Below are 16,407 nucleotides of genomic sequence, written 5' to 3' on the forward strand. Positions count from 1 at the left end.
AACAAGAATTATCACACGATGATGAAGTTAAATTCTCTCACTCTCACAATCTGATGGGCAATCCGGCACGTTAATCCGATAACGGCTTAACGTGCTTTCCGAGGCACGGGAGACATCCAACTTTCAGACTCCGGGCTAACTGAGAATTTTCGACGAAAAAACCCGATGACTTTTTTATCGGCCCGACCTAGGGTTTGAACCCAAGACCTCGAAATCGGCTGCTTTATATCAAGCCACTACCCAACGAGGCAGTTTTAGTATATTATAATTTTTATGTTGATTCTGATATATAGTGTGAATAAATGTAATTATTATATAATAATTAATTAATTTAATAAAATTAAAATAACGTACACGGACTGCAAGTGATGTGAAAGACGCACGTTATGCATAGACCCCCCCCTCCCTACTTAAGCTTTACGTCAACTGGAGGAGAAAATAGACATCATAATAGTACCTTGCAAGTTTCTGGTTCTTATTGACTAATTCTATAATAAATACATTTATGTTTAATCTTGTAAAATGACAATTCAATCTTATATAAGCATGTGATAATAATTGTTGAAAAAACAAAAAAAAAAAAAAAACGATTTCGTTACACTTACTGATAATAAATATATCGTTTATCTTATCTTAAACATAATAATTGAACACATTAATATAAAATATCAGCCCCATCACTTAAATCACTAAAAAATCACGTAGAATCGTTCACAAAGTCGATTTGAATTCCTTAAAACTTTGTCTTTAAGCAATCTTCACTTTCTCATCTGCATTCCGAATCACTAGCTATAATTTTAACGTTGCTAACTTCAGACCTCATTGCCGGTAGATTCATATTTAATTGTGTGCAGCTTCCTGTTAAGAAATGAACGAATTCAGAAGTAGTTCTAGAAAAGAAAAACTCAGAAAAGCTGATTTAAATGTTGAAAAAGGAATTTTAAGTTACACTATAATAATAATAATATCTTGGGACATTATTCACACACGGTCATCTGATCCCAAACTAAGCAGAGCTCGTACTATGGAAACCAGACAACTGATATACTACATATACTATTTTTCTTTTGTAAATGCATACTTATATAGATAATTACACCCAGACTCAGGACAAGCAGACATGTTCATGCACACAAATGTCTGTCCTGGGTGGGAATCGAACCCACAACCTTCGGCGTGAAAGGCAGGTATCTTACTAACCACGCCAACCGGCTCGTCTATAAAAATTATTTAGCAGGACTATAATATATAGTATAATAAAAAAATTCGTGTTGTGGGAAAACCTGTTGGAACCAATTTCCGAAATTAAATAAATTAAGAACGTTTAAGAGAAAACGCTCATGATACGTATATACGAATAAGACTGACACGCACGTCACACATCTATACTGTAATACACTTCTACATAGACGCCTGTAAGCACACAGACATACTATAGCCAAAGTTCCATGACCGTTGAAGTTTTACTTATTGCAGTGTAGCGTGCGATAAGGAACTTCGTCCCAATTACTTAAGTCACGTACATGATCAAAAATGTTTAGTATTTTTGAATATTTTTAATAGAACTCACCGGTATTCCGTGGTAGAAAACTCTTGCTGAAGTAAGCGGTATTGCTGTCCGCGTTGACCCGTACTGGGGGCGATGCCCCGCGATAGTTTGTCGTGACCGAGCGAGACTCCGAGCTAAGGGGCTCTAGTTCAGATTTCTGCCATGAACACAAAGGGTTTCTGGTGATAGAACCGTAAAACGCTGGTGGATAAGGTTCTACGGGCATACACTGCTCCATTGGTAGCTGGAAAGATGGATATTTTATGTATGCATTACAGCCAAAAAACCCCATAGTATTTTTAATCTGCATAATATACATAGACACGAGTTCGTCTATTACTGCCTATATACTCGAACCACAGAAGAAGTAAAGACAAGTTAACAACTTTGACATTAAATTGACCATTGATATCATTGGTTTTTGATTGATGACCTGGAATATTATGATGTTCATTTTTTGATTTAGACAACAAACCTGATTGCAACCGTACAATGAAACTTAAAAATAAGATACAGTTTATGATTATTTTATTACAATTGCATCTTTACGTAGACATAACATGGAAATATCTAAAAGGTACATAAAAAAACACTAAATAAATACAGTAAAGTAAATAAAAATATCGGCGAAATGATATCGGAAATTTGGAAGTAAAATTAAAGTGAATATAAGTACAGTAACAGCCTGTTAATGTCCCACTGCTGGGCTTAGGCCTCCTCTCCCTTTTGACGATAAGGTTTGGAGCTTATTCCACCATGCTGCCTCAATACGGATTGGTAGAATACACATGGTTTACACACAATGTTTTCCTTCACCAACAAGCACGAGATGAATTATAAACACAAATTAAGCACATGAAAATTCAGTGGTACTAGCCCGGGTTTGAACCCATGATCATCGGTTAACATTCACGCGTTCTAACCACTGGGCCATCTCAGCTGAATATAAGTAGTTAATTTAAATTATATATAAAGATATGATATATATAAATGTTTGCAGTGCAAATAGCTGTCGGCAAATAGTATGGAATATGAATAAATGGGGTTTTGTTTATAACTACTCCGATTGGAATATACTCAATGTTTATCACAAGTATTTTTTAATTGTCATTGTAATTGATTTAATTTCTATTAATAATACTTACTTAAATACTTACCAAGCCACTCGTGTTTAATGGTAAAGAGTTCTTATATTTTAACCAGTTTTCGTAAACTTTATCACACGGCGCATGGCATTCGTTACCAACGTTTGGCAACGTACCCAATGTTGGTCGGAAGCTGTGTGTACTTGGGCTGATGTTGGGCATGTGTAAGCCATGGTACTGGCCTCGGAAGTCCATTGGACGCACTTGGACGTATTGGCCGCAAGTTTCGTTGAGCTCGTAATGACGATCATAGATAATGTCAAATTTTTCAGTATCTTTCTCAGTCTTTGAAAGTAAAGGCCTTATTGCGCTATAATCTGTGGCTGATGATTTCGTAGAACAATTATCGTTTATTTTACTCTCTATTGGTATAATATCTGGATTTTTATCTGAAATAAATACAAATTATTTAAAATAAATAATTTAAATATCTAAATATAGTATTTAAATATACAAAGTGTTTACTTGAACTGGGACAGTATGGAGAAAAAAAAAACCATAGAAGATATGTAATCTGTTTTAGGAAAGAATTTTGGTTATTTTATTTTAAAGATTATCGTCTGTTTCCTGAAAGTATTATTTCATTATATCGGGACAAAAAATAAGGAATAGAAGAAGTAGGTTAAATTGTATATATATTAGTATGTATTTTATATATATTATAAATTAAAGGCTTATCCCCAACCCCCATTGAAGTTCGCGGCAGAATTGACACCAACCGTAGGAGACATTCACAGGCAGGACTTTGATTTACGAAAATAGTATTAACTGAATAGATTTTTCTCCATCAAGGAGTTTTCTTACCCAAACTATCAACACTCTCACATTCCTTCGAATCCGTAAGCGGTGTGTCCAGTATTGACTCTTGTTTTCGTCTTTTCTTTTCATTTTCATCTACAAAAGAATACAATTCATATGAAATATTCGCCGATGGTTAGTTGTCACCACACATTAACGCCGTAAGAAACATTAACCTTACACATCCAGAGCGAGCAACCTAGGGAACCAAGGTGTTACGTCCCTTGTGTCCTGTAATTACACTGGCTCACTCACCCTTCAAACCGGAACACAACAATACTTATTATTGCTATTTATAGAACAAAGTAATATTCAATATATACAATTAACTTTAAACACATAAACGATGCTTGAAATAAATATATACTGTAAAAATCTTGTGATATATATATTTTAATAAAAGATTTAATTTTATTAATGGGCTAGATTAAAAATCTATGGGAATAATAAAATTCAAGCGGATTAAGTCGAGCGACAGCTGGCTTACGTAAAAGTTTTGTTACCATTATTCTTGTTGCAGTATTTCCAGCAGAAGACGAAAGCTGAGACAGCTGTGATGGCTGCGACACCGGCTACAGTGCACAGCACCGTGACTAAAATAGTCGTTAATTCCACGCGAACTGGTAAAGTAGCTAAAAATTAAATGTTGCCAGTATAACACAATTTTGCAAGACCTATATTTTTTTTTATAGAATAGGAAGGCGGATGAGCATATGGGCCACCTGATGGTAAGTAACCAACGCCCATAGACATTGGCGTTGCAGGAAATGTTAACCATCGCTTACATCACCAATGCGCCCCCAACCTTGGGAACAGATGTTATGTCCCTTGTGCCTGTGATTACACTGGCTCAATCTCCCTTCAAACCGGAACACAACAATACCAAGTACTGCTGTTTTGCGGTAGAATATCTGATGAGTGGGTGGTACCTACCCAGACGAGCTTGCACAAAGCCCTACCACCAGTAGTTATTATAGTATATAATAGGTTTGTTATTGTTATTAATGTAAATTGTTGCAAAGAAATACGACATTACTAATTTCCTTATTATCCTTATTCTCGTTGCAAGAGAGCGATAGTTGCCATTCATTTCTTTCTTTCATTTCGCACAATACTTCGTTCAAAAACTATTTTTCACTCCGTTCCGAAAAATAAATCAATAATGACATATGTACTGAGGTCATCGATTTAAATCCCAGGTCGAGCCGATAAAAAGTATTTCTGTCGAGATATTAGTAACAAGAAATTTTTTTAGTATTCATAAATAGTTGGCGCACTTTTAAATGAGACGATAAAACAACAAACCCATATAAGTTATTTATATATTTGAGTGAAACTGTATATAATTTAACAAAAAATGTTTTCCAAAAATTATTGAAAAAATATGATAATGAATTATAAATTATGCGAATATTAACCAGTTTGTCGCTGTGGGTGTTTCAGCAAGCTCGATGAGAGTGTAAAGGGCTCACTAGGCCCCTTGCTATTGTACGCTCGTACGGACATGTCTACGTCGCTGGAAAGACCCCAAACCGCAAATTGCGGTTCTTCGCTGCTCATGTTACGTAGTAGGGAGCCTGTCGCCATGTCAAACACCTGATAAGGGTTAAATTTTGCTGTACGATACAAAATACATAATCCAAAATAATTATTTATTTACAAAAGGAAGATATAACGCTTTATATACTTCAAAGGCAAATAAGTCTTAAGCAAAACTCAGTGAGAGATTCGTTAATATTAATCTCGAATTACCAATTTACATGTTTTAAGCAAATTTTGTATATTATTCAACCAGTTACATTTCGGTATCCGGTAGCAAGAGTTCCGGAGAAAAAGGTATTCCATGAGGTAGAAATATATCATTGATTCAATACAATTTGTATCAAAAGACAGCGTCATCGAGAAAATTATTTAAAATAGTTTTAAGCTAAAAGTTGTTATTGGTGGTAAAATATCAAACAATTTTAAACGCAACTGCTTCCAGTACTGCAAGTGCAGTCCCTCAAAATCTACGGTCACTATTTGAAAATAAGATTGGACAGACAACCAAAACGCCACTCATTTAACCAAATAATTGCAGCAGAGTGACGTCATATAATAGAGGAGGGCTTTGCCAAATAGTTATATAAATTATATATGCTGTAATTTTTAAGAGAATGTGCATACCACTTACCTGAAGGAGGAAGTCTTGCTTCAGCCCGCCATCATGTCCAGACTCACATATGAGTACCAATGACTCGTGCGTTACGTTACCAATAGCACAGTTTTTCACTGGAGAAGGTTTTTCTACAACGAAAATGTTTTATTTATGATATCAGACAAATTACATAAATAATAATATTATAAGACATATAGAATTAAGGAATTGTAAGGTCGCATTATCGCTAAAAATATGCTGTCTCACACGCAACCAACAAAAGGATATATTTTACGTTTATGGTTAAGCGCATTGTAAATAAAAATAAATACTATTTGAACAAATCTATTCGAGAAATAAAATATAATTAATATTTACTACTTATTTATTTTAATAAATTATTTATTTCTAGTTTCACCAATCCGTACAAACCTGCTGGTATGATGTGGAACAAGCAAGTCGTTTCCTGTCGACCCACTGAGTTGATGCCGGCACATTGTACCCATCCATAGTCAATCGAAGTGTTCACCATGTATAAGTATCTACCTAAACATCCATATTGTTAGAGATAAGCGTTTTGATACATATATATAAATAAGGTATCAAAACAAATAAAAAAAAGGTAAATAAGGTATAAATATATTAATTAAATTTTAAGTTCATATTAATATTGTATATGTCAATAATACTTAATAACTATTACAATAATATATTTTATATTAAAGCTTGTAATAATTGTCTTTAATGACCAATATTATAATTTATTATTATTATTAAATTATCTATATATATATATATATATATTTATATATATATATATATATTAAGATAGGTTTATTAAAATACTTCGACGACGACGACCGAAATAGTTTGTGATAAACATGGAGTTGCTACAACTTATTTATACTTTTATGAACATTGTGATCGGGCTTTGTGCTTTTCTGGGTAAGTATCACCACATGTACTAATCATATATTCAAATACAACACAACGATACTTAGTATTTTTGTATTTCGGTTTGATGAGCTAGAGTAACTACAGGCACATGGGACATAACATCTTATTTCCCAATGTTGGAGGTTCATTAATGAGGTAAATAACCGTTCTCACAGCCTATGGTAATGACCAATTATCATTAGTAAAACGAAGGCCAGTCGCCTACATTTAAAAAAAATTGAACATAGACCAAAAGTAATAACCAAAGGTTTATCAACGGTTTTTATTCGTTGCTCGGCAATCAGGACAAACGGCGTAAACAAAGGGCAGGAAATTAATACTAAAGGTACTCTGACATAGATTTACGAACCAAAATATGATATTTCGATTACGCGCGATATAATCTTTTTTTAAAAATCTAATCAAAATAAATTTTATTCTAATTGGCTTAAAAAAATTATATATATCACGCAAATTCACAAAGCTCGACCTCGATTATTAATGATTTTTAAATTACCTTTAAAGTTATTATGAAGCTAATGATTGCGGAGTTTTAGTGTAATATCGAATATAATATTCAGTAGATATTAGGAAATATATATTATAAAAGCTTGGTGGATATATAAGTGGCAGATATTCAACCGACATATACAGCTTCACCATGGTTCCTTCACTGCCAACCACGAGATTAATAATAAACACAGACGAAATAAAAATTCAACAATGCTTGTATGAAAGACCACTTGTTCTAATAATCTACCTTTCGACTCATAGAATAAATTGACTTAAAGTAAAATATTAGTTACTAAATTAATAAAAACATGTAAAATTAACAACTCATTAACAAATCGACACACAATTAATTATTTTTATACTATTACTTTAAGGTCAAAGTGTTTCAATTGCAAAGAACATGTAATTTGGAATAAGAGGTTGTAGCAACTCTATGTTATTCAAATCTTCTCGGCAACTTGACGAATTAAATGTACTTATTTCGACCACCGATAATAAATGTAATGGCTCACCAAGGCTGCCTTGTTCTTGTGCGCTGAATGTATTGAGTTCACGTTTCGAATGTGTCGTGCTGTTAAACCACCACTTATATGTTATGGGCTCCTGGTACAATAAAGAAAGAGAGAGATACTTTATGAGATACTTTAATAGTTTACTGGTGGTAGAGCTTCGTGCAAGCTCTTCTGGCAAGGTACCAACCCCTCATCAGATATTCTACCGCAAAACAGCAGTACATGGCATTGTTGTGTTTCGGTTTGAAGGGTGAGTGAGCCAGTGTAATTACAGGCACAAAGGACTAACGTCTTAGTTCCCAAGGTTGGTGGCGCATTGGCGATGTAAGCGACGGTTAACATTTCTTACAATGCCAATGTCTAAGGGCGTTTGGTGACCACTTACCACCAGGTGGCCCATATGCTCGTCTGCCTTCCTATTCTATAAAAAATACGAATATTGGAATACTAATAGTGGAATATGTGATGAATGGGTGGTACCTACCCAGACGAGCTTGCACGAAGCTCTACCCTGGTGGTAAACTGGTGGTGAAACTGTTTTAAGGACTCTAATACTCTGATATTCATTGAGACAATCTTTGTTGACGAGTTAACCATATATGTTCAAAACTATTTAAGGCACCAATTATCATAATTTTCACATTTGTTTTTAACTATCGTTACACAGGCCTGTCATAGTTAGTAAATTTTCTATTCTGGAATATATTTTTTCAACGGTTGGCAATTTCAGAAATATTTTTCACCGACAAAAATTGCCAATTTTTATTTATTGGAAATTTACAACAGATTTGGAAATATTTCGTCGGGTGGAAAAACAGGAAGGTGATTAATCAGCGCGGTCAAGAATACAAAATCAATAAATTTTGAATAGAAACATTAAAGTTTTTTTTTTATGTTTTGGTTTAAGAAATATAAAACGCCAGGACTGGTGATAAATACAGAGTATAAACATCGATCTGACATGTTGATGACGTCATTATCATCATCATTAACAACTTGGTTCGAATATTAGATTGTTGACGGGCCGGTCGGCGTGGTTGGTAGATACTTGCCTTTCACGCCGAAGGTTGTGGGTTAGATTCCCACCCAGGACAGACATTTGTGTGCAAGAACATGTCTGTTTGTCCTGAGCCTGGGTGTAATTATCTATATGTGTTTACAAAAGAAAAGTAGTATATGTAGTATATCAGTTGTCTGGTTTCCATAGCACAAGCTCTGCTTAGTTTGGGGTCAGGCGGCCGTGTGTGAATAATAATGTCCCAGAATATTATTATTATATTATCATTTATTTCGGTCAACTTACTCAAAAAATTAATTAATTAATTGTTATTATGTTTATTTGCTTCATACATAATTAATTATGAATTATTATACATTTGATATTTTTGTGATTAATTTTATTCCCTTTTTTCATTATTGTCTCTACTATAATTCTAATTATTAATGTATGTATATTATGTATATTAATGTGTGACTATGTATTATAATGAATTTAACAAAATTATGGGCCTCGATACCTGAATAATAAAGCTATTATTATTATTTACTAAAATGCACTTACTCTAGGGTTAGCATCAAGATCGCAGATGATGTCCACAGTCTCTCCGCGGGCTGCTCGTATCGTCACCATTTTGTCTGACTTACATTTAGGGCTATCTGTGAATACCGGTTTTTATTAAGCTATGTAGGATAAGTATATTATATAGTTAACGAGATTCCTTGATCCCTACAAAAGCGTTATTAAAAAAAAAGTCACGCGCTAATTTAAAACCGCCATTTGGTGGACAGAAAGGTAAAAAATATATATTAACACAAAAGATTAACAATATCTTTCTGGTGGTAGGGCTTTGTGCAAGCTCGTCTGGGTAGGTACCACCCACTCATCAGATATTCTACCACAAAACAGCAGTACTTGGTATTGTTGTGTTCTGGTTTGAAGGATGAGTGAGCCAGTGTAATTACAGGCACAAGGGACATAACATCTTAGTTGCCAAGGTTGGTGGCGCATTGGCGATGAAAGCGATGGTTAACATTTCTTACGATGCCAATGTCTAAGGGCGTTGGTGACCACTTACCATCAGGTGGTCCATATGCTCGTTCGCCTTCCTATTCTATAAAAAAAATCACAAAAAACACAGTGGTTCTGCACTAAGCAAGCCTGTCTTGCGGGTGGTACCAATTACCGGTTACAATTTCGCAGGTTTAAACGGTCGCTATCCCCATATAGAATTAAATAATAATATTTATATATATATATATATATATATATATATATATAAATAATAATATATATATATATATATATATATATATATATATATATATATCTAAAGTGTAGTGTGTAGTGTCTAATTTCACTGAAATTCTGCCACATGTGTATTATCCACCAACCCGCATTGGAGCAGCGTGGTGGAATAAGCTCCAAACCTTCTCCTCAAAAAGTGGAGAGGAGGCCTTTAGCCCAGCAGTGGGACATTCACAGGCTGTTACGGAATATATATATATACATGAAAAAATATAATAATATGTAATACCTAAAAAACAAGAAATATGTGTATTATTTGTAGTAAAAATATGTAGGTGCTAATTTGGTGAAAATGGAGCTTAAGGTAAAGTGTAGCAGTTTGGTCAATGGTGCCAAAAGATTTTCAACCGCGTCTTACGTAATGGAGTTTAACTAATCAAATCATAAAAGATACATATCAGACAGTTTTGCTTCGCTTATACTATTTTTTTATATTATATAAACTGGTAACTTTATGATATGATATGATTTGTTGAAATTCAATTGTGTTATTTCGATTTATAAAAGTAATTGAGTGAGTTATTTACATCAATTCGTAAGATTTGTTGTTCTATTTTCGAAAAGACCAATTCGAGGTTTTTTATATATTATATATTAAATAATATTGATACAAAATATTTTCAATATGAAAAGAGAATATTAAAAGGATATTTTATCCATTTCGAAATGTTTGTAAATACCTTTGAAAAACGATTTCAAAGGACATTCATGAAATACGACCACAGTTTAATAAGTTTACATGAGCCCACTCCAACAGAACAGGGAGTCTGTTTACTCGTGTCAACTACCCAAGCACCGCCTTCAACGGTGCAATAAAATGCATTTCGGAAGTAAATACAAAGCGAGGAGTGAACAGGGGCTGAATGTAAACGTGGTTTTTTATCAGCTCGTTTACACTGTGTGCTTTTCACGAATTTTTCTGTGGATTTTCAATATGGAATTACTATTTTTAACTAAACATTGAGATGTTATTTTTCGTGGTGAAGTTTCATATATTTATATAAACATTATTCCCCAAAGTTATGTATATTTGATCTCTATGTCAATAATATTTCGCTTATACATTTTGGATTATTTACTCATATTTCAGCAATAGAAATAGCTATGTAATGTTAGTATAACGTATATAATTTCCGAAATTCATATGATTTAATTCGATACATGCAACCAGCATGCATGTGTTCTCACGATGGTTACTTTCAACTACGAGACGAATTATAAATAGGTTTAGGAATAATATATATACTAACTAAAGCCGAGATGGCCCAGTGGTTAGAAGGCGTGAATCTTAACCGATGATCGTGGGTTCAAACCCGGGCACGCACCACTTTGTTTCATGTGCTTAATTTGTGTTTATAATTCATCTTCGGTGAAGGAAAACATCGTGAGGAAACTAAACCTGCATGTTTTTAATTTCACTGAATTTCTGCCACATCTGTATTCCACCAACCCGCATTGGAACAGCGTGGTGGAATAAGCTCCAAACCTCCTCCTCAAAAAAAAAAAAGGAGCTTTAGCCCAGCAGTGGGACATTCACAGGCTGTTACATTATTGGAAGTGTGTATATAATACCTAACTCCTGACCCCTTGTCCTCACATGCGGGCAAAGCGGCAGGCAGAAGCTAGTAAGTAATAAAACAATACATCGAAGTAGGACACTTACACTTGACATCCAGCACGAGTGGCTTGCTGGCTCCCTCCCCCAGTGCGTTCCGTGCCGCGCACACGTACGCGCCGGCAGCGCGGCGCGACACGCGCTGCAGCACGAGGCTCTGGTTGGCGACCACCACGCCGACACCACCGCGTACAGTCTGGCCCTGACCACAGAAATACTCAGATTTCACGGAAACACCTCTTATATTTGATAATTTACATGTGTTCATTAATTGAGTAATTAAATTAGGCTTGTCATGTAATCGTGTTAATTATTCAAATAAGGCATTAAGTTCCATATAATATATACAAACTAGCTTCGTGGGCGCATTTCAGTTTAATCCATGGATATTTTCGTTTTTGTATTATATATTTTATATGACAATATGTAAATGTCCCACTGCTGGGCAAGATCCACTTAGAGGACATGCTGGCGGATGACCAATTGGTTAGGAAACGTGAATATTAATAAGATTGCAGATTCAAAACCGATCAAGCAACACTGAGTTTCCATGTGCTATATTTGTGTTAATAATTTATCTCGTGCTTATGGTCAAAGATAACATCGTTAGGAAACCTGCATGTGTCGGATACAAGTCAGTCACATGTGAATCTACTAAGACGTATTGGCAAAGAGGTGGAATAACTTTGACTTTACTTTGACTTACTTTGTAATATTTCTATATTGAATATTGAAAATTTAAATTCAGTACTTACGTTGTGCGTAAAAAAAACTTGCGTATGCCACGGGTTGGCACGCACCATGCAATCCAAGTAAACGTCGGAACCTTCCACCATTTTAGAAGCGTCCAAATTTGCTCCAAGCACTAACTTGACCACTGGCAAATCTAGAACGAAAAAAATCTTACCATTTGTATAGCAATGGTTTTTTTTGTGAATCTAATCTTTAATGGATACTTGTTATTGTTGTATTCCGGTCTGAAGGATGAGTAGGCCAGTAAAACAATATGTTTATGATACTTGGGATATTTCTAAAAATTTAACCGTTTGTAAGATGAATGTTAAAGTTAATATACTATAACCTTACGTTGTATTTCCAGTTGGAAGCCGTCCTCTCTAACAGAACGTGGTTGTCCAGGCTGTGTGGCTCTGCAGGAGATCACCCTTCCTGCATCCTCTACACTGGGCAAGAAGGTCAATGTGCTGCTTGTAACGTTTCCGTCTGAAGACGTCTGGTGGGATAAGAGATAAAATATAGTTACAGAAACAGCCTTTAAATGCCTCATTACTATAATTTTAGATTGTGATGCTGTCTGCTAATAAAGAGATGAATGCATTCCAGTAACGTAAATCGAAATAAAAGAAAATATACACCAAAAAAACGGACAACACTTCAGTAGAAATTTTTGTAAAAAAAATTTCACTGTTACCAAAAACCGCCTCTACTCCTGTGATGGTATGAGTCTTATTCCACAGCACATATACATATACATGGATACACATGTAGCAGATTTAAATCTGACTCATGCAGGTTTCCTCACGATATTTATCTTCACCATTGGGCCATGTTAGCAAATACATCGATACAGAAATGTTTGGTCAGATTATAATATTAATATTATATTATAAAAGTTACTAATACTCCCACAACCTTCTCCTCAAAAGGGAGAGGAGGCCTTAGCCCAGCAGTGGGACATTAACAGTCTGTTACTTTACTGTAATGTACTGTACCATATAAGCGGAGATTATAATTTAAAAAAAAAATTATATCAAGAATCAGACGATGATAACAAATAATGATAATAAGGAAATATTTTGGAAGACCAAAAACTAACTATTATCATAACTAAACTAACTATTATCAACTTGAATTGAATTAAAAGAACAGACTAATTATAAGTCTTATTTCAATACGAAATGCAATCAAAAGTTTTAATGAAAAGTGAAACGGTAGCAATTGTTACCAACAAGAACGCAAAACTCGACACATCCAAATTATATTGTAAATGAAAGTTTTAGGACAGGTGTATAACAACTTGTCGCTAATTTTACATGTCAACGGTACTGCGGTCAATTTCTCTCATTCATAAATATTATATTTGTCTCATTTTGTCATTAATGACATTGGAAAGACGAAGACAAAGGTTATAATGGCAGGGGTTTGTGCAAGCCCGCCTGTACGCCGCTAAATTATCGTTTATTGCTGTTATATTGAACCACGCTATATAAAATATATTATTTTGTACACAAACCGAAGAATGGGGTGTGATCATTATGTCTGAGTATTAAATTTGTATGTAAATTGTCAATTTATCCTTAAATGACTCTTTATGATGCTTTCACATCTTAGCCGATAATGATGATGAATGATTTTGCATACAAGATGTCAGGGGTACTGAAAAGGACAGAATATACCTGACATCCCCCCCCCCCCAAAACGGGTTGGTATCGAAGGTAGAAACTAGCTAGATTCTAAATATTGAATAGGTTGTAATTAAGATTGTAAGATAAAAATATTTTCTTGTTTCGACCACGATTTTTTGCGTAGTCGAGTTTTGTTCTTAAATATATATTATTATCATTTATTTCGTTACCTTTACATTGAATTTTCTCATATTCACAAAACATATTTACTAAGTATAATTTGAAAATTTCAATCTCCGACGTGATAAAGGGAATGGAAGGGACATATCGGTGAAATAGAAATACGAACGCAAAATGGGACAGTCGTAAGGAATCGATGTAAAAATGCCACACAATATTGCAAAATATTTCAAAGAAATCTCACATACGTACCATTATTTAAATGAGAACGATGAGAGTGGTCGAGCAAAACTGCGCAAGGTATAAAATATAAGGATACACCTATATATATATATATATATATATATATATATATATATATATATATGACTATGACTGCCTACTATGCTATGACTGTTGGTTTAGTGGCTTGATATAAGGCCGCAGACCCGGAGGTCCTGGGTTCAATTCCCAGGTCGGGCCAATAAAAAGTTATTGGGTGTTCAGAAAATTCTCAGTAGCAGCCCGGAGTCTGGAAGTTGGAAGTGTGTACACTCCCGTGCCTCAGAAACCACGTAAAGCCGTTGGTCCTGCGTCTGAACTCTTTCCGGTCGTGTCGGATTGCCGTCCCATCGGATTATGAGAGCTTAGGAATAGAGAGTGCATCTGTGTTTGCGCACACACTTGTGCCCTATAATATCTCCTAAGTAGTTGGCTAATCTCTCTTTAGATTGGCCGCCGTGGCCGAAATCGGTCTGGAGGACATTATTATTATATATATTATACATATATATATATAGGTGTATCCTTATATTTTATACCTTGCGCAGTTTTGCTCGACCACTCTCATCATATATATATATAATGTATGGTGGTATGGTGCTATATCTGTTATTCATTGCGAATGAGCCTCTTATAGTAAGTAGTAACCATTGCCCATCGACATGATTGACGTGATGAACTATTGCCTTTCGAACGATCGCTATAATAAATTGGTATATAATCATAAAAATATTTTTCAACAAAAAAACAAATATAAATTTTTAACATATTTAATTGTTATTATTATGCCATACTTCACGAACAGAGTCCACGATTTTTTCCACAACTACATTCACATAATTACGTAGTTATTCTTCGAATCGCTTTAAATAGCAATTTAAATTATTGTTTTATATTATTAATGTGATAAATGAAATTAATTTTATAATATTAATTGCTTAATTTTCAATGTTAAAGTATTATAAAAAATATATTGTTTATGTTATAATCAAATAAGTAATATAAGAAAATGTATATGTATACATATATAATAATATATGTATATAAAAAAATATATAAGCCGAGATTGGCTTAATGGAATCTTAACCGATGATCGTGCGTTTAAACCGGGCAAGCACCACAGAATTTTCAAGTGCTTTATTTGTGTTTATAATTCATCTCGTGCTTGACGGTGAAGGAAAACATCGTGAGGAAACCAACCTGTCTTATATCATTGAAATTATGGTACATGTGTATTCTACCAGCCCGCATTGAAATAAGCTCCAAAACCTTCTCCTCAAAAGGGAGAGGAGGCCTTATCGCAGCAGTGGGACATTAACAGGGTTTTACTGTTAAATGTATATTGTAACTTAAAATGCACGTTGGACCAGAGAGAGAGTGGCAAAAGTGGCGCACTTTATGTTAAGACTGAACGTGTTTTTATTATTTCACGTTTACGTGTAGTGAATGCTGATGTTCCTTAATAAATAAGTAAATAAATATCTTATTTAATATTGAATATATACAAACACGGCCTTACTTATAAACTTACTTAAATTATAATTAACGGGTGAATAGTTTTACAATACTTGTCTTCTTCTTTCGAATCAATAATGAAAGAAAGAGCGAAATCAGTGTTTAAAAAAACCGTTAAGCAACTTAAGCTGACAAAATAACGCCGACTATGTATGCCACATATTTTTACTAGCTATTAAAATATGAAAATTCATTAAAAAATATTTAAATGTTTTTAAGAAAATACAGAATCAATAAATTAATCTTACCCTTAGCAATAAAACTATGATTCTATTTATTTTACATTTTATAATATAGATAAAAGCAACATTTCATTTCATTTTAAATACTCACAGTTCCTTTAACAGTGGTGAGCCTGATGCCACCTTTCCACCAAGATATGTTCGGTGGCGGTCGCGCACCGACCGCTTGACACACCAGCTCTGCTCGCCGTCCAGCTACTAGGGGACGCTTACCCCCTAACAACCTCACCCATAGCGGACGAACTGAGTAAAGTGACATAGTTAGCCTCTAAAGATTTATTTAAATAAATATGAGTACTTTAACTAATACTCACGTGAAAATTTTTGAACATTACA

General features: G+C 34.3%; 1 protein-coding gene across 1 annotated transcript in view; it reads right to left on the reverse strand.

Moving 5' to 3' along the window:
- Positions 1–654: 654 nt before the first annotated feature.
- The window catches only part of LOC126778443 (nephrin-like), a 337,695-nt gene continuing 321,942 nt past the window's right edge, over positions 655–16,407 (reverse strand). The window contains exons 9-22 of the mRNA XM_050501984.1: positions 16,163–16,314; positions 12,597–12,741; positions 12,266–12,396; positions 11,559–11,712; positions 9,152–9,246; positions 7,591–7,681; positions 6,062–6,175; positions 5,666–5,778; positions 4,911–5,088; positions 3,996–4,124; positions 3,499–3,588; positions 2,707–3,083; positions 1,571–1,793; positions 655–858 (exon numbers count right to left, since the gene is read on the reverse strand). Of these exons, the coding sequence (XP_050357941.1) occupies positions 767–858; positions 1,571–1,793; positions 2,707–3,083; positions 3,499–3,588; positions 3,996–4,124; positions 4,911–5,088; positions 5,666–5,778; positions 6,062–6,175; positions 7,591–7,681; positions 9,152–9,246; positions 11,559–11,712; positions 12,266–12,396; positions 12,597–12,741; positions 16,163–16,314 (2,084 nt within the window). The 3' untranslated portion in view covers positions 655–766. The remainder of the gene's footprint in view (positions 859–1,570; positions 1,794–2,706; positions 3,084–3,498; positions 3,589–3,995; positions 4,125–4,910; positions 5,089–5,665; positions 5,779–6,061; positions 6,176–7,590; positions 7,682–9,151; positions 9,247–11,558; positions 11,713–12,265; positions 12,397–12,596; positions 12,742–16,162; positions 16,315–16,407) is intronic.

This window comes from Nymphalis io, chromosome 26, assembly GCF_905147045.1.
Source record: "Nymphalis io chromosome 26, ilAglIoxx1.1, whole genome shotgun sequence".
In the NCBI taxonomy this organism is placed as follows: Eukaryota; Metazoa; Arthropoda; class Insecta; order Lepidoptera; family Nymphalidae; genus Nymphalis; species Nymphalis io.